The sequence below is a fragment of the Leptosomus discolor genome, chromosome 6 (genome assembly GCF_034619465.1).
Source record: "Leptosomus discolor isolate bLepDis1 chromosome 6, bLepDis1.hap2, whole genome shotgun sequence".
Lineage (NCBI taxonomy): Eukaryota > Metazoa > Chordata > Aves > Leptosomiformes > Leptosomidae > Leptosomus > Leptosomus discolor.
Window position 1 is genome coordinate 41,932,116 of NC_141396.1, and position 17,889 is coordinate 41,950,004.

The following is a 17,889-nucleotide window of genomic DNA, read 5'->3' on the forward strand; positions in this document are numbered from 1 at the left end:
TCTAATTTGAAAGTTGAAAATTTTCTTTTAAGGTAATTAAAATTTAAAAATAAAAGGAAAGGGTTTTTTATACTTCACCAACTCCCAATCAGAACACTCACTGGAGCAGATATTCCTCTATAAAGTACAGACCTGGGTAGGTCCAAACTTAACAACTCCTTGCTGGTTCCCACTCATGGCTCATCCTCCAAGCTCTCCCACCAAAGTTACAACACTGCACTCTCACCTCTTCCAGGTAGGACAATCCAGGCAGCTTTTGCAGCTCTAAAATAACTTCTTCAACAGCGTTTTGTATTGCAATGAAGTCTTGATCATCTGCTGTTTCAAACTGTAACCTGGAACAAAAGGCACAGTTTCAGCAGCAGGTACAGCCTGATGCTGCGAGCCAGCCAGAGAGGACTTCCCACCGACCTGCATGCTCGGGGACTGGAGCAAGTCACCTCAGCATAGTCACGGAGACATGGCAACATTTTCAAGACTGCTCAGTGACTCTACACGAAATTGGCTTGATTTTGTAAAGCATTTGCATGGAACAGTTTCCACTCATTTTGAGAAAAGGATGTTCTACACGAAGCACATTTAAAAACGTGGTTCTGCTTCCCACAAATTTTTTGAATCTGTGGCAAGAAAATCTTAGGGTATTTTCAAGATATAATGCATTCTGCTTTGCCCAAATGTTTCAGAATGAATGTTTAATATTAAATCACCATCACAGCAAAATAAAAACAGATTGAAACCTCCCATGGACCTGGTACCATGTTATTTTTTTTCTTAAGGAGATAGTAATCCAAGAAAATAAGAATCAATATCAGTTTCACTTGACAACAAAATATTAATTTTTTCTGGGGGAAGAAAGGGGGATGATTCATAGCAATAATCCCTATATTCATCCTCTTATACAGTGAATTATTTCATTACTAAATTGTTTAAAAATTATCTACCTACACCATACCCAAATAAACCTTATCACTTTTCAGAGAAAAAAAAGACAACTTTGCTGTAACTTATAAAGGACCATATTAAATGTGTAAGATTTAGAGCAGCACTTGATATACTGATGTGAGGCAGGATTACAGGGTATCTCAAGTAATGGCATATACTGTAAAATCAGAAAAACCCCAACATCAGCTAGGCCCGCAGTCTATGAATTATGATTAAAACCCAGTACATTAGCTTGCTGGTTGCTGTTAACAAAACCAAGTAGCTGAAGACTGGTCTAACCTGCTGGCAGCTTTCCTAGCCAACTGCTTCAGCTTTGGAGATGCGTTTTGCAGCTTTTGTCTGACACTTTCCAGAATTTCAGTAGCAGCAGACAGATCTCCTCCCGTCGGTGTGGGGTAGGTCGATTCACTGGTCTCAGCTCCTTTCATTTTTTGCTGGAGAACCCAGTTTCTTGTTCTGTCATTAGGTGTATCCCAGGTAGTCTGTACATAAATATGTTTTTTTAATACATATATATATATATATAAAATGCATGTGGTCCAGTGTTTTAAAATGGAAATATTTGCTTCTGAAACACACCCAGAAACTGAAGAACAATTCTGACACAGAAAGGAGTTTAGTGTGATTACACTACCGTTGTAGCATACCACTAAAGTGTTATTTGTGAATGGTGTAGCGTGATGTCTCTGTTGACTAAGACCTAGCAATCATACAGCTACAGTCCAAATCCATTCAACAAACACGGCTGGCATGAAGCCACCAAGCCTTTCTGTTTCTTCCACCAGCAGCGCCTTTACCAGTTGTGCACGAAATTTGTGCAGCTGTGCCCATGTGTATCAGTGACCAATTCACAGTCAGCGGAACAGGACTGGAAAAGCCCACCATGGTGATGGATGTCAGTCCACAGTCACAGGCAAGCATACCACTGATGCTGCCATGAGCAATGAACTGAAGATGTGCTCCTCACCGTCACTAACAGCCCCCCAACACTGACCATGGAAGAACTGCTAGCCTTCCCAAGGAAACCTGAGTCTACGGCTGTGCCTTTAGATATTTGACCGTGGTGTGATCCCAGTGAAAAAAAGCAGGGTGTTGCAAATGTCATAGGAGATTCATTATGTGAAACTCCAGGCAGATCCTGGAAAGCAGATCATACTGTCTGCTGCCAAGGAGGGGAAAAAGCCCCAACAGCCACTGCCACCCTGATCCAAGGAAGGCTCTTTGTTGACGGCAGTGCTGGCAGTTACCTCGGAGCAGAAGAACACAAACTGAGCATGGCAGGAAGGCTGGTGCTACCACAGTTACCAACGCACTCAACATCTGCCTCCAGCTATGGGTAGTTTCCAGCGTTTCAGAAGATCAAAACCAGTAGCCAAATTAGACGAAGAGAAAAATTTCGTTCCTGGCTCCACAGGCAGACAGCTGCCCAAAAGCATGGAACAATGGCAGGATGGGCAAAACCACAGTCAGCAATGAGGCAAGTCTCCTGTCCTACCCGGAAATCACTCACCCAGTAACACTTATCACTTACAGGGAAGTTTCTAAAGAGTTTTAAAAGTAATTTAAAAATAATTTTAAAACTTTCCAAACCTTTTATGAGAGAGAAAAATTTACAGGCAACAGTGGCTCCAACTTTCCCTCGTTTAAAAATTAGGCTAAATTCTTAAATTCATTTTTTTACCTTGATTTCTTGCTTCTGTTTGCTAACATACACATATTCATGCATATGTTTGTTTGATAACTTACTAATTTAATTATTAAACCTGGTGCGAGATCACTTTTAAATATTTCAAAGACTACTTGTGGTTTATGAACTAAAGGTTAAGAGCACTGACCTGGAGCATTCCTGAATAGGAACAGCTCATTCCTGTGACTGGATGAAGGGAATAGTCTTCTCCTATACTAAGACACAAAGTGTGTCTATACTGTCAGATGCATTTCACCTGCTCATGCTCTTCCTCACACACCTCTACAGCTTCAGTCTCAGAGGATGCATGTGAATAGTTTTAGGTAGCAAAACTGGAATGCTTTCCCTTTCCCCTTCTCTGGTGCCCATATTTTGTAATCCACAGGCTATTTTATAGATCGAGTAAAGGCAAAGCAACACACAGTGTTAACTGAACAAAAGAATTAAAAGCTAAAATGCACAGTTCAGTATTACACATTGCTCTCAGTCCTACTGTACCTCATTTGGATTGTGGCTTGGTGTCCTTTCGACTCCCCTTCTTCCCTCATTCTCCTGCTCCTTTTTCTGTAGTTCTTGGGTTATTTCCTGCAACTTCTTTGTTTCATTCCTTAGTTTATGAACTTCTTGCTTCTTTTCTCCAAGTTGCCACTGAAGGTCTTCTACTTTGGACTCCAGTCCATGGAGTTTCTTCTGTGCTATTATGTTAGCATCTTGTTCTGCTTGTAATGCTTTCCTCTGGATCTGCCTTTCTTTTTCCATTTGCTGTCTTACTTGCGCAGATTCCAGTTTGTATTTCTCCATCTCGCTTACTAGCTCCACTATACGGCCATGCTTTTCATCCATTTGTTTCTGTAGCTCTTTAAGTAATTCCTCAGATGGACTAGGTGTTCCAGCTTGTCCCTTATCTTCAGCATTTTGAAGCTGAGCACATAGCTCTTTTTCCCTTTCTAGAGCACTGCTTATTTCGAGAGCTCGAACCTTCTCTGATTCAAGAAGCACCTGCAACTCAGAATTACGGCCTCGTTCACACGACAGCTGGGCAGCACTGAGCGCTTCTTGGGACTCAATCTTCTGTTGCAGATCAGTTGACAGCTGTTTCTCTTGTTCCAAAAGTTTTGTTAACTGTAAGTTCTTTCGTTTTTGATCTTCAAGTGAAAATTTTAAATCCTTCCCATAAGAATACAGAAGAAAAGAACTGATTAAAGCCATTTCTACATACTTTCCATTATCTTCTGCAAATTGCAAATACGCTACCTCTACACATGTTGCTTTTAACAGGTTTTGCTGTTCACAGTTAATGTGACAATACTTTGAATGCTGCAGTTACATCTGGCATTAAAATATATTACAGGTGCCTTTATTCTAAAATCAGATCATCTCACAAAAGAATATTTGTAACATGCACTTTTAATGAGATACAAACAGCCGTAGTTCTGAAGTTGAAGATAACTAGCTGCTTTTACTTTCCGTAACTGTGAAAGTGATTCTGCAAGTGAAGACTTCAAGATATAAATAAATCTATGCTGTTAAAGTGATCGCTTTTTTGTCTTAATACTTGTACTAAGATACCTGCTCTCTTCCTCACTGTACCAGACACTGCAAAGGACTGAAACAATTTGAACAAAAATGTAAGCGGAGACGAAGTCTTAACCAAAAGAATATTTGTGTGCTCCTTGATGTCCCAGGCCATTTGGCATTATGGAATACCTCAAGCTCTTCTCTTCCTCGTTCCTCACTGCGTTCAATTTTAGCTTTTTCCTTTTCCAAAGCCCACTGTAGCTCTCTTGATTTTTTCTGTTCACTGGCCATTGTATCCTTGAGAATATCTAGCTCAGCTGCTTTTTCTTTAACTTCAGTCCTAAAAGAGAAATGGGCAAACTTTAGATTAGACAATGGATCTAATCCTATCACAGTAAGATCAGTTCCTTGATATTTATTCCATCTTGTGCACTGAAAACACAGCTCCTGTAGTACAGTAACAATGAAAAGCCTATGCAGAAAACCAAGCTTAACTCAAAAATAAAAAAAGAGTTGCATAGCTCAAAAATGACAGAAAGTGTGTCCATCCTGCTAACTTTGTATCTGCCATTTTTTATTAATTGGTGGCTCAGAGACAGCAAGTGTTCAACTTAATCCGGTCACTGACCAAAATCTGAAAGGACACAGGGGGAATGCATCTTGCTGCCACATATCTCCAAGGGAAAAAAAAATCTATCTTTGGGGGAAAAAATGTATGTCCTGAATTTTCATTTTTTTGCAAATCAATTTTGCACCAATTTGCAAAAGAATCTTGCTCTTGATGGTCTGTAAAGGCTGTAAGGTAATCTATAAGGTAACACAAACTTAAACTCTGTCTTAATTTGTCATCTCTGAGCTGAACGTGAAGATACTGTACATGGGCACATCCATTTAGTAAAGGTATAAATAGCAATGGCTTTCTTGAGTGCCAAATACTTGGCCTGTTACCTCTGCTGTTGACCACGCCAAAGCAAACACTTAGAAGTTACAGAATTTCATATGGAAGTACTTGCAAAGTCATCTCAACTCTGCAATCTTTTTTCTCCATGTTAATTTTTAGAAGCAGAAAACCTTTAATAAATATGGTACAGTTATTAGCTTGTACACAGTAGTCTAATGTGCCAAAATTTAAAAAGAAATTTGATATAATAAATCATTAAAACAAACTATGAAGCAGATCTTCTTAATCTATAGAATTACATTTTTTGTCAAATGGAACAGAAGCCTATTTTTTGTCATATACGTTTCACAGAAAAACTGAGAAGCATTTACATTACATGAGATCAACTTCCTTAAAATAAGTATTATGACTTGAGACAACACAGAAAAGACCATCTTTATCATGGAAAGTTTGGCACTGAAAGCCGCACCTGATTGTTTCTAGGTCCTTGAAGTGCTTGTGCTGTGCTTTAAGGGTTGCTTCAAGCTCTAGTTTGGCTTGTGCAAGTTCATTCTTCAGCTCAGCACCCATCATTCTCTCTGAATTCAGCTGTTCCTGAAGCTCAGCTGCTCTGTCCTTCATACTCCGGAGCTCCACTTGCATCTCCAGTATCTGCAACTGCTTCTGCTGCATATTATACTCCAGCATTTCTAATGAGAATACCATTAATATGGAAATTACTTAGTAAATAAACAACACTGTCTATTTGGGTAGCTTCCCCTAGCACAGAGAATGACCACAAAGCTATCACCAAAGAGTGATATTTTAAAATAATATACTCTTTCAATAGCGGAGTGAAAGGACAACCACGCTTTTTATACTGGAATACCTTCCACACTTTCCAAGAAATCACTTCAACTCTTACACTTCTTTAAAAGGCTACGTGCACAACCATATCAGCACGTATCATTTAGATGACGACTAACATAACTGAAGTTAGGTAAGTATGCATACTTGTGACCAAATTTTTGTGAAAAAACACAGACAGTGAGTGCTTACGCAATTTTAAAATATACCTGTTCTCTGAACTTCCTGCTGTTGATTCTAGTTGCTTCTTAGTTTATTCATTATGACTGACTATCCAACTTAGATAACTCCAAAGCTGTTGAACCTAACCACTGAAGCACGTACATAGAAAATAACCTTAAAATACAAGGCTGATTTTTATAGCAATTGAAATAATTTTGTATCACTTTCAATTTGATACAAGTCATAAGAACACAGGCTATATCTTAATTTCTGCAAAATTAGTCCAATGAGATTGAAAAAGATGGAACGTATGTGTGCTCAGAACATGAGTACCAAAATCAGAGAGCAAAGAAAATCAGTATTTTTTTCACCCACAATGTTATGAGCACTGCCATGAAAGCTTTTGGAAAGAGACATCTATTACGACAGAAGTCACCTTGGCTTTTTGAATCAATCTCTTGTTCTCTCTTTGGATTATTTTTCTTACTGTTCATCTGAGCATGTAATACTTGAATCTCCATCAGCAAACTTCTTCTGTCTGCATTCTGAAGACAGTCCATTGCTGCTCTCTGGTTAGTAGCCTATTAGCGTTAGAAACATTTAAAAGTAAAACCCCAGATTTTATTAGAAAATCTATGGTGTGGATATCACATTTACTTATATATTCATAGTGCATATATATTCAAAACATTTTCAATTAAGTCATAATTAAGTCACTATTATAATACTGGGAAGAACTGCTTGTTATTTTGTTATTTATTTTTCTACTAGGCATCAAAATTATAGAACCAAAAGAGTTACTGGTTTTATGGCAAATTGTAATTTTCCTCACTAATCCTTCCATGTTTCAGAGGAGATAACTGACTTCTCTCTGTCCCATGGCAGCCTTATCACCTCCTCTTCTTACAACTTACTTCATATATGTGAGCTACCTTTTCTCTTAGACAGTGTAACATAATTCTAATTAACTTAATGAAATCAAGCTCAGAACAACTGTGTTTTAATTCAAATTGATCTCTGAAGGCTGTTTTTTCTACAGTTTGTGCACCCAAAAATCTCTTTCCCGCACCACACCAGTTTTTCTTTCTAAAGACACCTCATCTTCCTACAAGTCTTACTTTGTTTTCACCCTTAGACTGTCAAAGCTACTATTACAATACACACTTTTAAATGGATTTATACATTAAAAATTAAAATCTAATGTAGACAAACACACTTGGACTAAAGTATGTTTTATATTACCTGCTCTTGTAGTATGTGCTCTAACCGATTCATCAATATCACTGCATCTCTTGTGCCCAGTTCTGCAAGTTCAGTTTGAAATGCAGCAAGAACAACATTTTGTTCCCTCACAAAAAGCTGCTGAACAGCACAAAGAAGTTCTCCTCGCCAGTCTGAGACATCTTCAGGACATTCAGAACTTGCATAGACCTGCAGTGGTGTATAAACAATTAAAACAGCAGAATTTAAAGATTACATCAAGTGTGGTTATTATCATTTTATGTAAAGTGTGTGTTTTCAGTGGAATACTGAGCTTTTCTGACTCAATAGCTACGTAACCATCATTCATACAAATGGGTGTATTTATTGTACATTATGATTTCTCTGGCATGCACAAATGCTAAACTTTTATCTGCGTGCTAGATGGAAGAAATTTAGCTTTTTATAACTGAAAACTTACCCCTGTGTAGTTACTATTTATGTTACTGTATCACACTACCACTTTCATTTTTATGACGTTACCTGTATGTTCTCAGACTGTCAGAGAGCCATGTTGCAGTGTGCAGATATTGTGTATGAAGAAGACTTAATTTTATAATGATAGAAAGTTAATCATCCTACTTCACATGCTGAAGGAAATGCAGATGTAATAGAAACTACCTACATATACCCAAAAGTCTAATTGGTGCAATTAGACAGGCAAGTCTTAATAAGTTTTAACAGATTACTGTGTAACACTGTGTTATATTTTGAACAAATTTCCCCCTTTTCTCTCACTACAGTATCTTTTTAATAGCATCCAAGTTCTACTACTCCAATAAATTACAACATTAAAAACTGCTCCTGGAAACATGCTTTCAAAATAGAATTATTTTTAAAAGGTGGATCTATACAGTCTAAAGCTATCAACACACAGAAGAACAAATGCAAGCTGTAATTTAACACACATTTTATTACCAGAAAGCGTGACATGCAGCTTTACTGCATATTTTTGAAATCTTTTGCCTTGAAGCAGTGTACTTAGAGCGTTTAAACATGAATTCTGAATGTGCCTTATAATGTTATATTTTTTAATTTAGATAGAATCTTATGATATTATTTATACCTCAGCTTCCCTATGAAGTTGCATTTTTCCAATTAGGTCTTTCAAAGATGAAATGGTGCTTAGAAAAGCTTTCCTTTCCTCAAGCCAAGATTCTGGCTCTTGCTTAAGAGGTGGCATCTCTCTTTCAGCATATGGAAATTCAGTGAGAGACAGCACCTGTATGCCTTCGTGATGGACTGCTCTCAGTAAACTCTACAGTAAATACAAAAAGAAATCAGTAAAGCTAGTCCTAATAATAATAATAACAACAATAACAACAACAACAATCTTATGTCATAGATACCAGAATTCTGGTACTTCTAAATTGATCAGCATAAAGAAACTATTTATGCTTCCTCCTATCAAAGACAGAAGTGTCACCTAGAACTTATTAAATACATGTATTTTTCTTCAGATTCAAATGAAAATTCCCAAAGTTCATCCACCAAATCAATACCCAAATTTTAAAACAGTTCCTGATGGAAACTGACATTTTACAAACAAAGTCCTGGGAAGCTTTCAGGTGAGCTTTGCAATTATTTTTTTTAAATGGCTATTAAGCTAGGGCTTTGTTGCAAAAGACCTGCCTTTTTTTTAGTGTTATTATAAACAGTAAGAGTACTGTGCTTCTAATTAACACACTTGTTATTTAGATACTATTTCATAATATAGATATTATTCTACACCTATAATAACAGAATCTATAAAATTGTGTAATATATGATCATGACATTATCATTAATGCACAATAACTACAATACGTTATAACTAACAGTAGTTATATTTCTTGTAATCCTAATCGAGAACAAGCCTACAGTTACAAAACTCATATTTAACCCAATTTAACATGCAAAAAAGCACGTCATTTATCAGAAGTATTTTTAAATCTATTAAAACAGACGACAATTTAAAACTTATCTAAATGGCTAGTATCAGTCTTGTTCCATAATAAAAATGATCAGTTCTATTTTACCTTAATTTTTTTTGGAAGTAAATCTGTTGAAGTTTCACCTTCATCTATTCCTTCAGATATCGTGTCCGATCCCTGGGTCTGAGTAAGATAAATTCCTTGACTCCAGTCTGAATTGGAGTCTAAAATAAAAGGAGAGAAAAACATGAAAGCTGGATTACTGTGAAACTTTGAAGAACAGGCATCAAAAAAGTATTTTTGTCTGTTGTTGTAACAAGTGGCTGCATGTCACCAGAGCTGACTCTAAGCCTGGAGACTACCTGTTTCATAGTTTTTCTTTTTCAGTTTCAAAGCAGTAACAGCAAAACAAAACTAAAAAACCAAACCTAACAATCCTAGTTTAGTTCTAAAAGAGAAATAATTATTTGCACAAGCACTTCTGCCAAATGACCCTCCCCTTAATATGCTTAGCCTTTGCCTATGAAAAGGATCACATTAATAATTGTTATTGCCCTTGGAGAAGTCAGTACCTGTCATCATCTCCCACTGCTAGGGAGATGTAGCTTTAATTCCTATCAAAAGATGATGAAGCTATGCTGAACAGACAATGGAATACCTAAAGAGAATATAGAAAGTCCAGTGGGAAGAAAAAAATTAGCATTTGATGCCTCAACCCATCTCCACTCTAGCCATTTTCCTTCTGTAGCAAATTAACAGACACGGCATTCTCAGCACCTTTTGTTAATGTGACGGGCTTCTGCTTTGATCTAGGAAGTAGTTGTTTTTATTTCTTAGAAGACAAACTCTTTAACAGTAAACTTAATATTAAAAATGCAGATTTAATTCATAATGCTGCTTGAAATCTATAAAAACAAGTTTCTTACCACTAGAACCTGCATCTCTAGCTTGATACGGTGGAGAATGTGCTAATCCAGAAGGTGAGATTGCCTATATTTAGAAAAGAGAACAATCAAATCTTTAATCACCTACAGTAAGGGAGCTAATTCTAAGGAGCAGGAAACGATATGAGCCTATTTGTTTGGTTTCCCCTGCAATCAAAGTAATCAAAATGGAGACATGAAAGCTGGAATTCCGTAGGGTGACCTACACTTGTCCCCACTCCACAGAGCAGGACAGGTCCAAGGCAGTAGCACAAGGAAGCACCTGTCGGTCAAGCACACTCCCAAACTTACATGACTGAGGATGGGGTTCAAAATCTCTCCCTAGGCCGTGGAAACATTAAAACACTCAAAAGCTTTATTCCAAACATGCAGTGGTTCACGCTTAACAGACTTTAAATGAGAATTTCTGTAGCAGGAGCAAAAGCAAGAACCGAAGTAGTTCAATGAATATAAAATAAGACACGTACCTCTTTAGCTTGTAGAGTTTCTATGACTTCCTTTAAAGTGTTACATTCTTCAGTCAACACTTGCACTGCAACAAACTTCTCTCTCCTTAATGCTTCAGATTCAGAGATATGCCTTGTCTCCATGTCCATGATTTCAGCAGCATGGAGTTCTTGCATTTGGTCAATTTTTTCAGTGAATTCCTTTATGATCTCTGCAATCTCTTCTGAAGAGCATTCATTTTGCAAATCAGTTTGGATTTCTGCATTTTTAACAAAGACTGGTGAAGTCTGGATACAGCTGTTGATTTCCACGGTCTTGTCTGTTTGTGATGATGAGCTTTTTCTAATTAGAGTAGACTCACTGGTTGACAAATCACACAATATTTCTGCATCCTTTTTACTTTCAGTTTTTTCCATTTTCTTGTCCTTTCTCACGTAACTTGCAAGCCTCTCTTCCACTTGAACTAGGTTCTCTTTGACTTTGAACAGATTTTCCTGAAGATGTATCAGACTTGCTTCTTTAACCTGTAAATATGGAGAATCTGAATTGCAGTCCTTCAAAATACTTAAAAAAAAATCTAAAACCCAAACAACCCTCTATAGCACTAGAACTCAGTTTAGTTCTATTTTTAAGAAGTTGTGACACATGGTAACAAATATGATCTCCTAAGAAACGCAGCTCTAGATCCACTGTTGCTCTGTAGTGGACTGTAAAACTATGTACTTTGGCAATAAATGAAGATTTGGTCTACAGTATCAGCTCTACTCCACTGATGGTAGGTACTGAGTGACCGTTTCTTAGTGGCATTTTCAGCACAAGACTGAAAAAACCTATAGCATGCATATTTGCAGAATAAGTCCCGTATAATCATTTGCTTTAAATACAATGTGGAACAAGCTGGTTCTTACTGCTAGTTCTTGCTGAAGTTTTTCTGCCCTTTCTCTATAACTGCTCAGTTCTTCCTTAGCAGCAGCTGCCTCTTCTTTAACTTGCTGTAGTTCAAGTTCATTAATAAGCACATTTTCTTTTTGACTTTCCATGAGTTGTGCTCCTACCTACGTGGCAACACAAGATATGGAAAATTATGAAGAATCTTAAGAAGAAACAAGCATTAACACCAATTACCACTTTCCCAGCAGCTTACAAAAGCCATAAATGAATAGACCACAGAGGAAAATGAATGTATGTTATTTGGATTAACATAGCCTCAAAAAATTAAGACTGAAAGATCATTTTCCTAGATTAACTCCCACAAACAGGATAAGCTTAGAAGGAAAGACAAGCAGGGGAGGAAAGACCATCTTCTTACAGGTCTTCAGTGGAACTGCAAGCAGAAATTGGCTACATCACGTAGAAAGCACAGGGAGGAAGGTCAACAGAGTAGGAAATGAAGTCTGATAATATTAAATTTATAAGATATTTATGGCATTCATTCAATCTGCATTTGGATGAAAGGTCTTAGAACCTTTTCTGATCCAGCACTGGGTTCCATGATGTCTCTGAATGTAAGAGTTTCAGCAACCAAGCCCATGTTTGGCCCATCAAGCATAGTCAACTTTGAAGGTTTTAAATTCAGAGGCAACATAAACAGTGGCGAACGGAAACCAGGACAAATGTATACTGGTAAAAACTACTGATGAGAAATATCTTTGGAGGCAAGACAGGAAAGCAAGTAAACCAAAACCAAAGCATACATAAACAAACAACCTCCCTCCCCCCAAAAACTGTACAGACAAATTGCTACCACTCCCTTACCATTCTGAGCCCTCTCTTAGATAATTTTTATAATTTTAATTTTTATCTCTCTACCTCCATGCCATGTAAAAGCATAATTCACTCCATTCTATGTCAATTCAAGTAAGAGTAAGAAAGCAGATGTCCAAAATTCAAAATCACCCTACATTCATGAAAAGGCCAGGTGTTTCTAATGTAAAACGGAAATTGATAGTGAGGCTCATCTAAAATAACATCTTTCTCTTCTTTGTAACTCCAGGAATAATAGAGAAATGAAGGTCTACCCCATGCAGCAGAATATTCTTATCATTAGTCTCATTAGGAAGTGTTTCATTCATTATAGTTTACATAAAATACCAGATTTTAGTGAAAAAAAGCCAAAAGAAAATGGCATCTTAATTACCTGATATGTCTGCATTTCTTCTTGCTTAATGTATTTCTGAATCTCTCTTTTGTGTTTTTCTTGAACCTCTTCTAGAAATTGCTGAAGTTCTAAGAGTCTCTCTTCTTTCACTTTAGCTTCCTTTTGTGCAAGTTCTACATTTGCTTTTTCTAGCTCCAAGTTACAATTTACCATTGCCAGTTGGTCCTCCATCTCACTAAGCCTCTGTGTTAACAGTGATAATTTTGATCCTGTCTCATTTTCAGTTCTATCACTCAATCCCTCTGTTTGGGCATGCTTGCTTCCTTCCTCCACACATTTTGAAGCTTCCGGAACTTCCTGCATGAATTTCCTTTGCTCTTGAACTGCATTTAGCTGAACCTGACTCACAAGAGCAGCAGCAACTTTTTCCACTAGTGTCTTCTCCAGTTCTAATATCTTCTTTTTAAGTGTTTCTCTTTCAGCTTTGCCTTGGTCTTTCAGGTCTTTTATTTCATTGTAGGACTGGCACAGTTCTGAATCCTTTTCCTCAATACATGCCTGAAGTTGCTGCAGTTGTACCTCCATCTTGCTAATGGTGACTCTTGCATTCTCATCTGAAGACCTAAGCTGGGACTGATCTAGCAACTCTACCTTCTCACATAAGCCTTCTTCCACTTTTTCAGTTTTCCCATTGCTCCTATCTTCTGCTTTTTCCCTATCACCTTTCATCAGAGCAGATTTATACTTCTCTGTTATTCTTTCATACTCTTTTTTTAACATACTTATTTCTTGCTTTAGCTGGTTCATTTTTAACTTGGTTTCCTCAAGCTCATTCTTTGTTTGAGATGCCTCTACATTTATGTTTTCTAACTGCTTCTCCAAAGCTTTCTTTTCTGCCAGAACTGCTTCAAGTGTGTGTTTCAGACTGTCAGCATCTTCTTGAAAAGCAGCAATGTCTGCAGGTACTTTTTGTTCAATATTTGCCAGTTCCTGCTGAAGCTTATCAATTATATCATTCAACTGCTCTACTTCATCATCATTTCTTTTCTTCACACGTTCTTGATCACTTTTCAGACATTCTACCTGGGCTTCAAGCTCCCGTATATGCTCATTTTGGTCTTCAATAACCTGTGTGGGGGGGACACACACACCAAACCAAGAAAGGAACTTCAAAATAGGTAACTATTAAACCCTCAGGTAATTTTTCTCCTGGACTTCACAGCGACTGTTTAATCAAACATTGACACATCTTGTAAAAGAAAGTACATCCTCAGTGAATTTCTTAATGTGATGCCTCTTGTAAAGCTTTATGAGAATCAGGACATCTTCACATAGGACTGACAAAGTAGCCTGTGACCTTAGTGAACTGCAAAATAGGTGTGAAAGCATCAAATGAAGTGAAAGCTTTTGTAATATTCACGGAGCTACGAAACACTGATGTTTAAGTGTTCACAATCCTTTTTTCCCCAACAGCTTGGTCTAAAGCTCTGTCTGCCCTTATCAAGATTTTATATAGTGTTTTTACTCAAAAAGATCCCTGAGTTTCCCATACACAGGTCAGACACTTTCAGTTGGATGAGACAGATACTGTGCTCTTCATGCAAAAGCACCACTCATTCATATGGTCAAATAGATTTATATAGGACACAGCCAATTAGGATGGATATGTATTTTAAATACAAATAGACTTTTAATTAATTGTGTTGAAAAATATCATTATAACATGCTTTTTAGTCTGAGATGACAGAAAACATGTATCAGTTGACTCTGACACTTCCTATCACAAACCTAAATGTCTGTTTGCCTGTTTATGTGTGTGTGCATACACATATGCAGGTATGCACAAAAACATGCAAATAGTACCTGTAGACCTGGAGCACAATTATTTATTTAAATGGAAGTAAAGAGAGACAAAGTTATAGAAGTATTTATTTTAAAATGCATATGACTATTCAAACAAAACTGAAAGAGAGATTGAAGACATGAAGAGGGTGAGAATAATACTTCCCTAGATTAGTTATAAAGACACTTAAAATTACAGGCTGTGTAAGGGGCTCAGAATTCCAAGAAATGCATAAAATAATGGGACTGAGCAAATATGAGGGTGATGGCTTTACGATGCAGAAAAGATAAGCATCTTATAACAGCTTCTAACAAGAACTAAACGAGTAGACACAAAAAATTGAATGAGTGGTGTTGACGAACACTAAGATTTAATAAGCAAAAAAGTCTTAGCAAAAGGAATAGTAAGACAAGTTATCAGATTCCAATAGAATAAGCTTTATAAAATTCATTAAAAAATCTGCTTGTTAAATTGCAGTAGGAACAAATTCCCATTTGAGTGTAGAAGAATGACAAAAAGTCCTTTAGAAAGTAAAAAAAAAAAGCCAGACTAGATTATAAGTAGTAAGTCTAAGAAACAAAGTGCATATATTTTCTTAAGGGAATGTCTAGAGATCTGAAGTGAACAGTGCTTCTACACTGGAAATGAAAAAGGCAGAAGGAAATCTGTCAAAAATATTTGGAAAGAGATATTATAAAATAAAATCAGTTATGGTACCTAAAATAGGTAAGAACTTTAAAAGGGCCTTTTAGAAATACGAAGAAGAAAAAAAAATGCAGAAAAGAAGAACGATAACTAAATTCATTACTAGAATAGCCATGAGTTTTCCTTCATCTCTCAACACTTCATTAGGTTTAGTTAGTTAACTAGAATAATTAGACAACTTTGTAGTAAGTAGAACAGTTAGAAAAATAAATTATAAATGTGACCATGTAAATTAGAGCAGCTGATTTGCCAACCAAGAACTTATTTTTAAAAATCCAACGACACTAGAGGAAGCTCAAAAACACTAAATAAAATGTGAACAAGCCATCCATTTTCAGATGAAAATAAGTGATCCTGGTGATTGCTATCAAGTCAGCAAAACAGTTTCTGTTCTTCATGACATGATGGAATAAAGAACCACAGAAGGCAAACACAGCAATTAAAAGAAAAGCACTTAGTGGGATGAAGATATCTAAGGGACTAGGGAAGGGACTAACGTAAGAACATCTATTCATGTTTAATACTGATCTCATAATCAAGTAAAGTGATTATTTAATGTCCTGGAAAATATAACTGAGTAAGAGGATGAAAATTAAGAAAATTAAACTTCATATAACAGCAGAAGAACCAATCATTATAATTAATTATACCTGAATCCTGGGTATTTTTCACAAGGCAAGACATGGAACCTTATTATAGTGGTCATTGTATACAGCAGAATTGTTCTGGATTCCTAAAGTATGATCTTTCCAAAATCCAGTTTCCTAAATCCATTTCAAAGTTTCGTCATTATTCACTGACGTTCACTGTAACTAAATTTTGCACATAAAAAACTCAGTGCAATTATCCAGCTCGGTCAGAACTCTATGTTACTGGATTCAGTATGTCCTCATAGAATGTTACCCTAAATGTTCAGTCAGCTACTGAGGGGTAACAGAATTCCTGTTCTTACCTTACTGAATAATACCTGCTTTGGGGATGAAGCTTATGACTAATAAATTTTCATATTTATAATGGTCAGAATAAAAAATTCATCCACGGGAAAAATCCAATTTTCTTTCTATAAAAAATGAGACTGAAGGCATGTTTCTGCTGTCACTTACACCAATGCAAAGTAAGTAGTATTTCTGTCAAAATCAAATGCATTATGTCTGTATGAAACAGAGGCCAGAAAAAGATTAAGCTTGTTATCATGGAAACACTTAATTCGAAAATAACAAAAAGTTACAGGTGTTAAATATCAGTAAAATAAAAGAAAGATAAGTCTGCTGCTTTCTTTCTTGCTCTCCATTTCTAATAAAATACAGCATTTTGTTTGCACATCAACCATGCTTCAAACCGGATTAAAGATCTTGCCAACACTGGTGTGATGAGAAAGTGTTTACACAAGCTCATGTAACACAAAAGTGCAACTGCTAAAGACCCTCTAAAATCCAACACGATGCAGCAGTCGTCACTGAAACGTACCACTGAAAGGATGTAATTGTCGAAAAGATGGTAGAATGAATGTTGAGATTGAATTCAGCCACCTACGTACTATTAAATGTTCAGAAGTATTAGAAGAATAAGGAATGAAAAGAATTTAAAACAAAAACTCAAGCAGAAATAAGGCAGAACGATAAAAAGAAAAGCAAGCAAAAAGTATCCTTCATAAAAAAATGAGACAAAAGAGGAAGGACAGATTAGTGTCAAATCATTCCTTGAAACTGAAGTATTTGCATTTTTAAATTAAGGCAGCAATAGAAGATAACCTAATTGGGGATGGACAGGATGGACAGTTTTTTTTTTTCTTTACACAGCTAGCAACACAAAGTAGGACTCTGAAAAAGATTTCAAAAGTATGTACTTTGTTGTCAGTTGTGACTTCAAGTTGCTGTTGCAGTTTTGCAATTTGCTCATGAAGATGATTTATTTCCTGCTCCTTTTCTTGCATGAAGTGAGCAAGCCTCCCAGCCACTAAATGATGGTCCTTTATGGTGGCATCTTCAGATTTCTGGATAGCTAGGCCCAGTATTTCCATTTCATCCTACAAAAAACAAACCAAAAAAACCCACCCAAACAAAAAGCCTCCCAAAACCCACCATGTTACAGTTGTACATAACATTTTCTGCATCTTTGTGTATGAGTATCTGAGGCATAGGAATTAAACTAAATTGCACGGAATGAGAAGTAATTATATGAGCTTTTTAATATTTTGCAAGTTGAACTGTGCAATGCTTGCGAAAGAGAAGGAATTTGGCGTCTTGGCTTTTTCCAAGAATTTATTTCTTGGGAGGAGGGAGAGCAAAGCTTCTGTATTACAGTTACCTTAAACAATTTGTTCTCCCATTCAAGTTCTTGCAAGTGTGTAGTGGACTCCTTCCGCTGAATTTCCAGTTGCATGTGCAATTGCTGAACTTCTTCATTTTTATTTTCTAGCTCCTCTCGAAACTGCTCCAGTTGTTCCTCAAGGTTCGTGACCTATGTTTCCAAAACACACGGTGGAAAAAGAGTAGACAGCCATACCAAAAATTGAATGTCATAATTTTTAAGTGCAATGTCTGCAGTAAACTGGTTTGGTATGCACAAACAAAAGAATGTGTACTCAGTGACATTCTGAGTCCTTAAACCGAATGGAATTTTA

The 17,889-nt window shown here is 36.6% G+C and overlaps 1 protein-coding gene across 1 annotated transcript in view; it reads right to left on the reverse strand.

Annotated features, from left to right (window-relative positions):
• The window catches only part of AKAP9 (A-kinase anchoring protein 9), a 98,683-nt gene that overhangs the window by 9,721 nt on the left and 71,073 nt on the right, over nucleotides 1-17,889 (reverse strand). The window contains exons 30-44 of the mRNA XM_086467319.1: nucleotides 17,574-17,726; nucleotides 17,113-17,292; nucleotides 12,758-13,846; nucleotides 11,529-11,675; nucleotides 10,641-11,144; nucleotides 10,156-10,219; nucleotides 9,335-9,453; nucleotides 8,383-8,574; nucleotides 7,299-7,487; nucleotides 6,493-6,637; nucleotides 5,518-5,737; nucleotides 4,337-4,487; nucleotides 3,128-3,796; nucleotides 1,222-1,424; nucleotides 227-335 (exon numbers count right to left, since the gene is read on the reverse strand). Of these exons, the coding sequence (XP_086323445.1) occupies nucleotides 227-335; nucleotides 1,222-1,424; nucleotides 3,128-3,796; nucleotides 4,337-4,487; nucleotides 5,518-5,737; nucleotides 6,493-6,637; nucleotides 7,299-7,487; nucleotides 8,383-8,574; nucleotides 9,335-9,453; nucleotides 10,156-10,219; nucleotides 10,641-11,144; nucleotides 11,529-11,675; nucleotides 12,758-13,846; nucleotides 17,113-17,292; nucleotides 17,574-17,726 (4,134 nt within the window). The remainder of the gene's footprint in view (nucleotides 1-226; nucleotides 336-1,221; nucleotides 1,425-3,127; nucleotides 3,797-4,336; nucleotides 4,488-5,517; nucleotides 5,738-6,492; nucleotides 6,638-7,298; nucleotides 7,488-8,382; nucleotides 8,575-9,334; nucleotides 9,454-10,155; nucleotides 10,220-10,640; nucleotides 11,145-11,528; nucleotides 11,676-12,757; nucleotides 13,847-17,112; nucleotides 17,293-17,573; nucleotides 17,727-17,889) is intronic.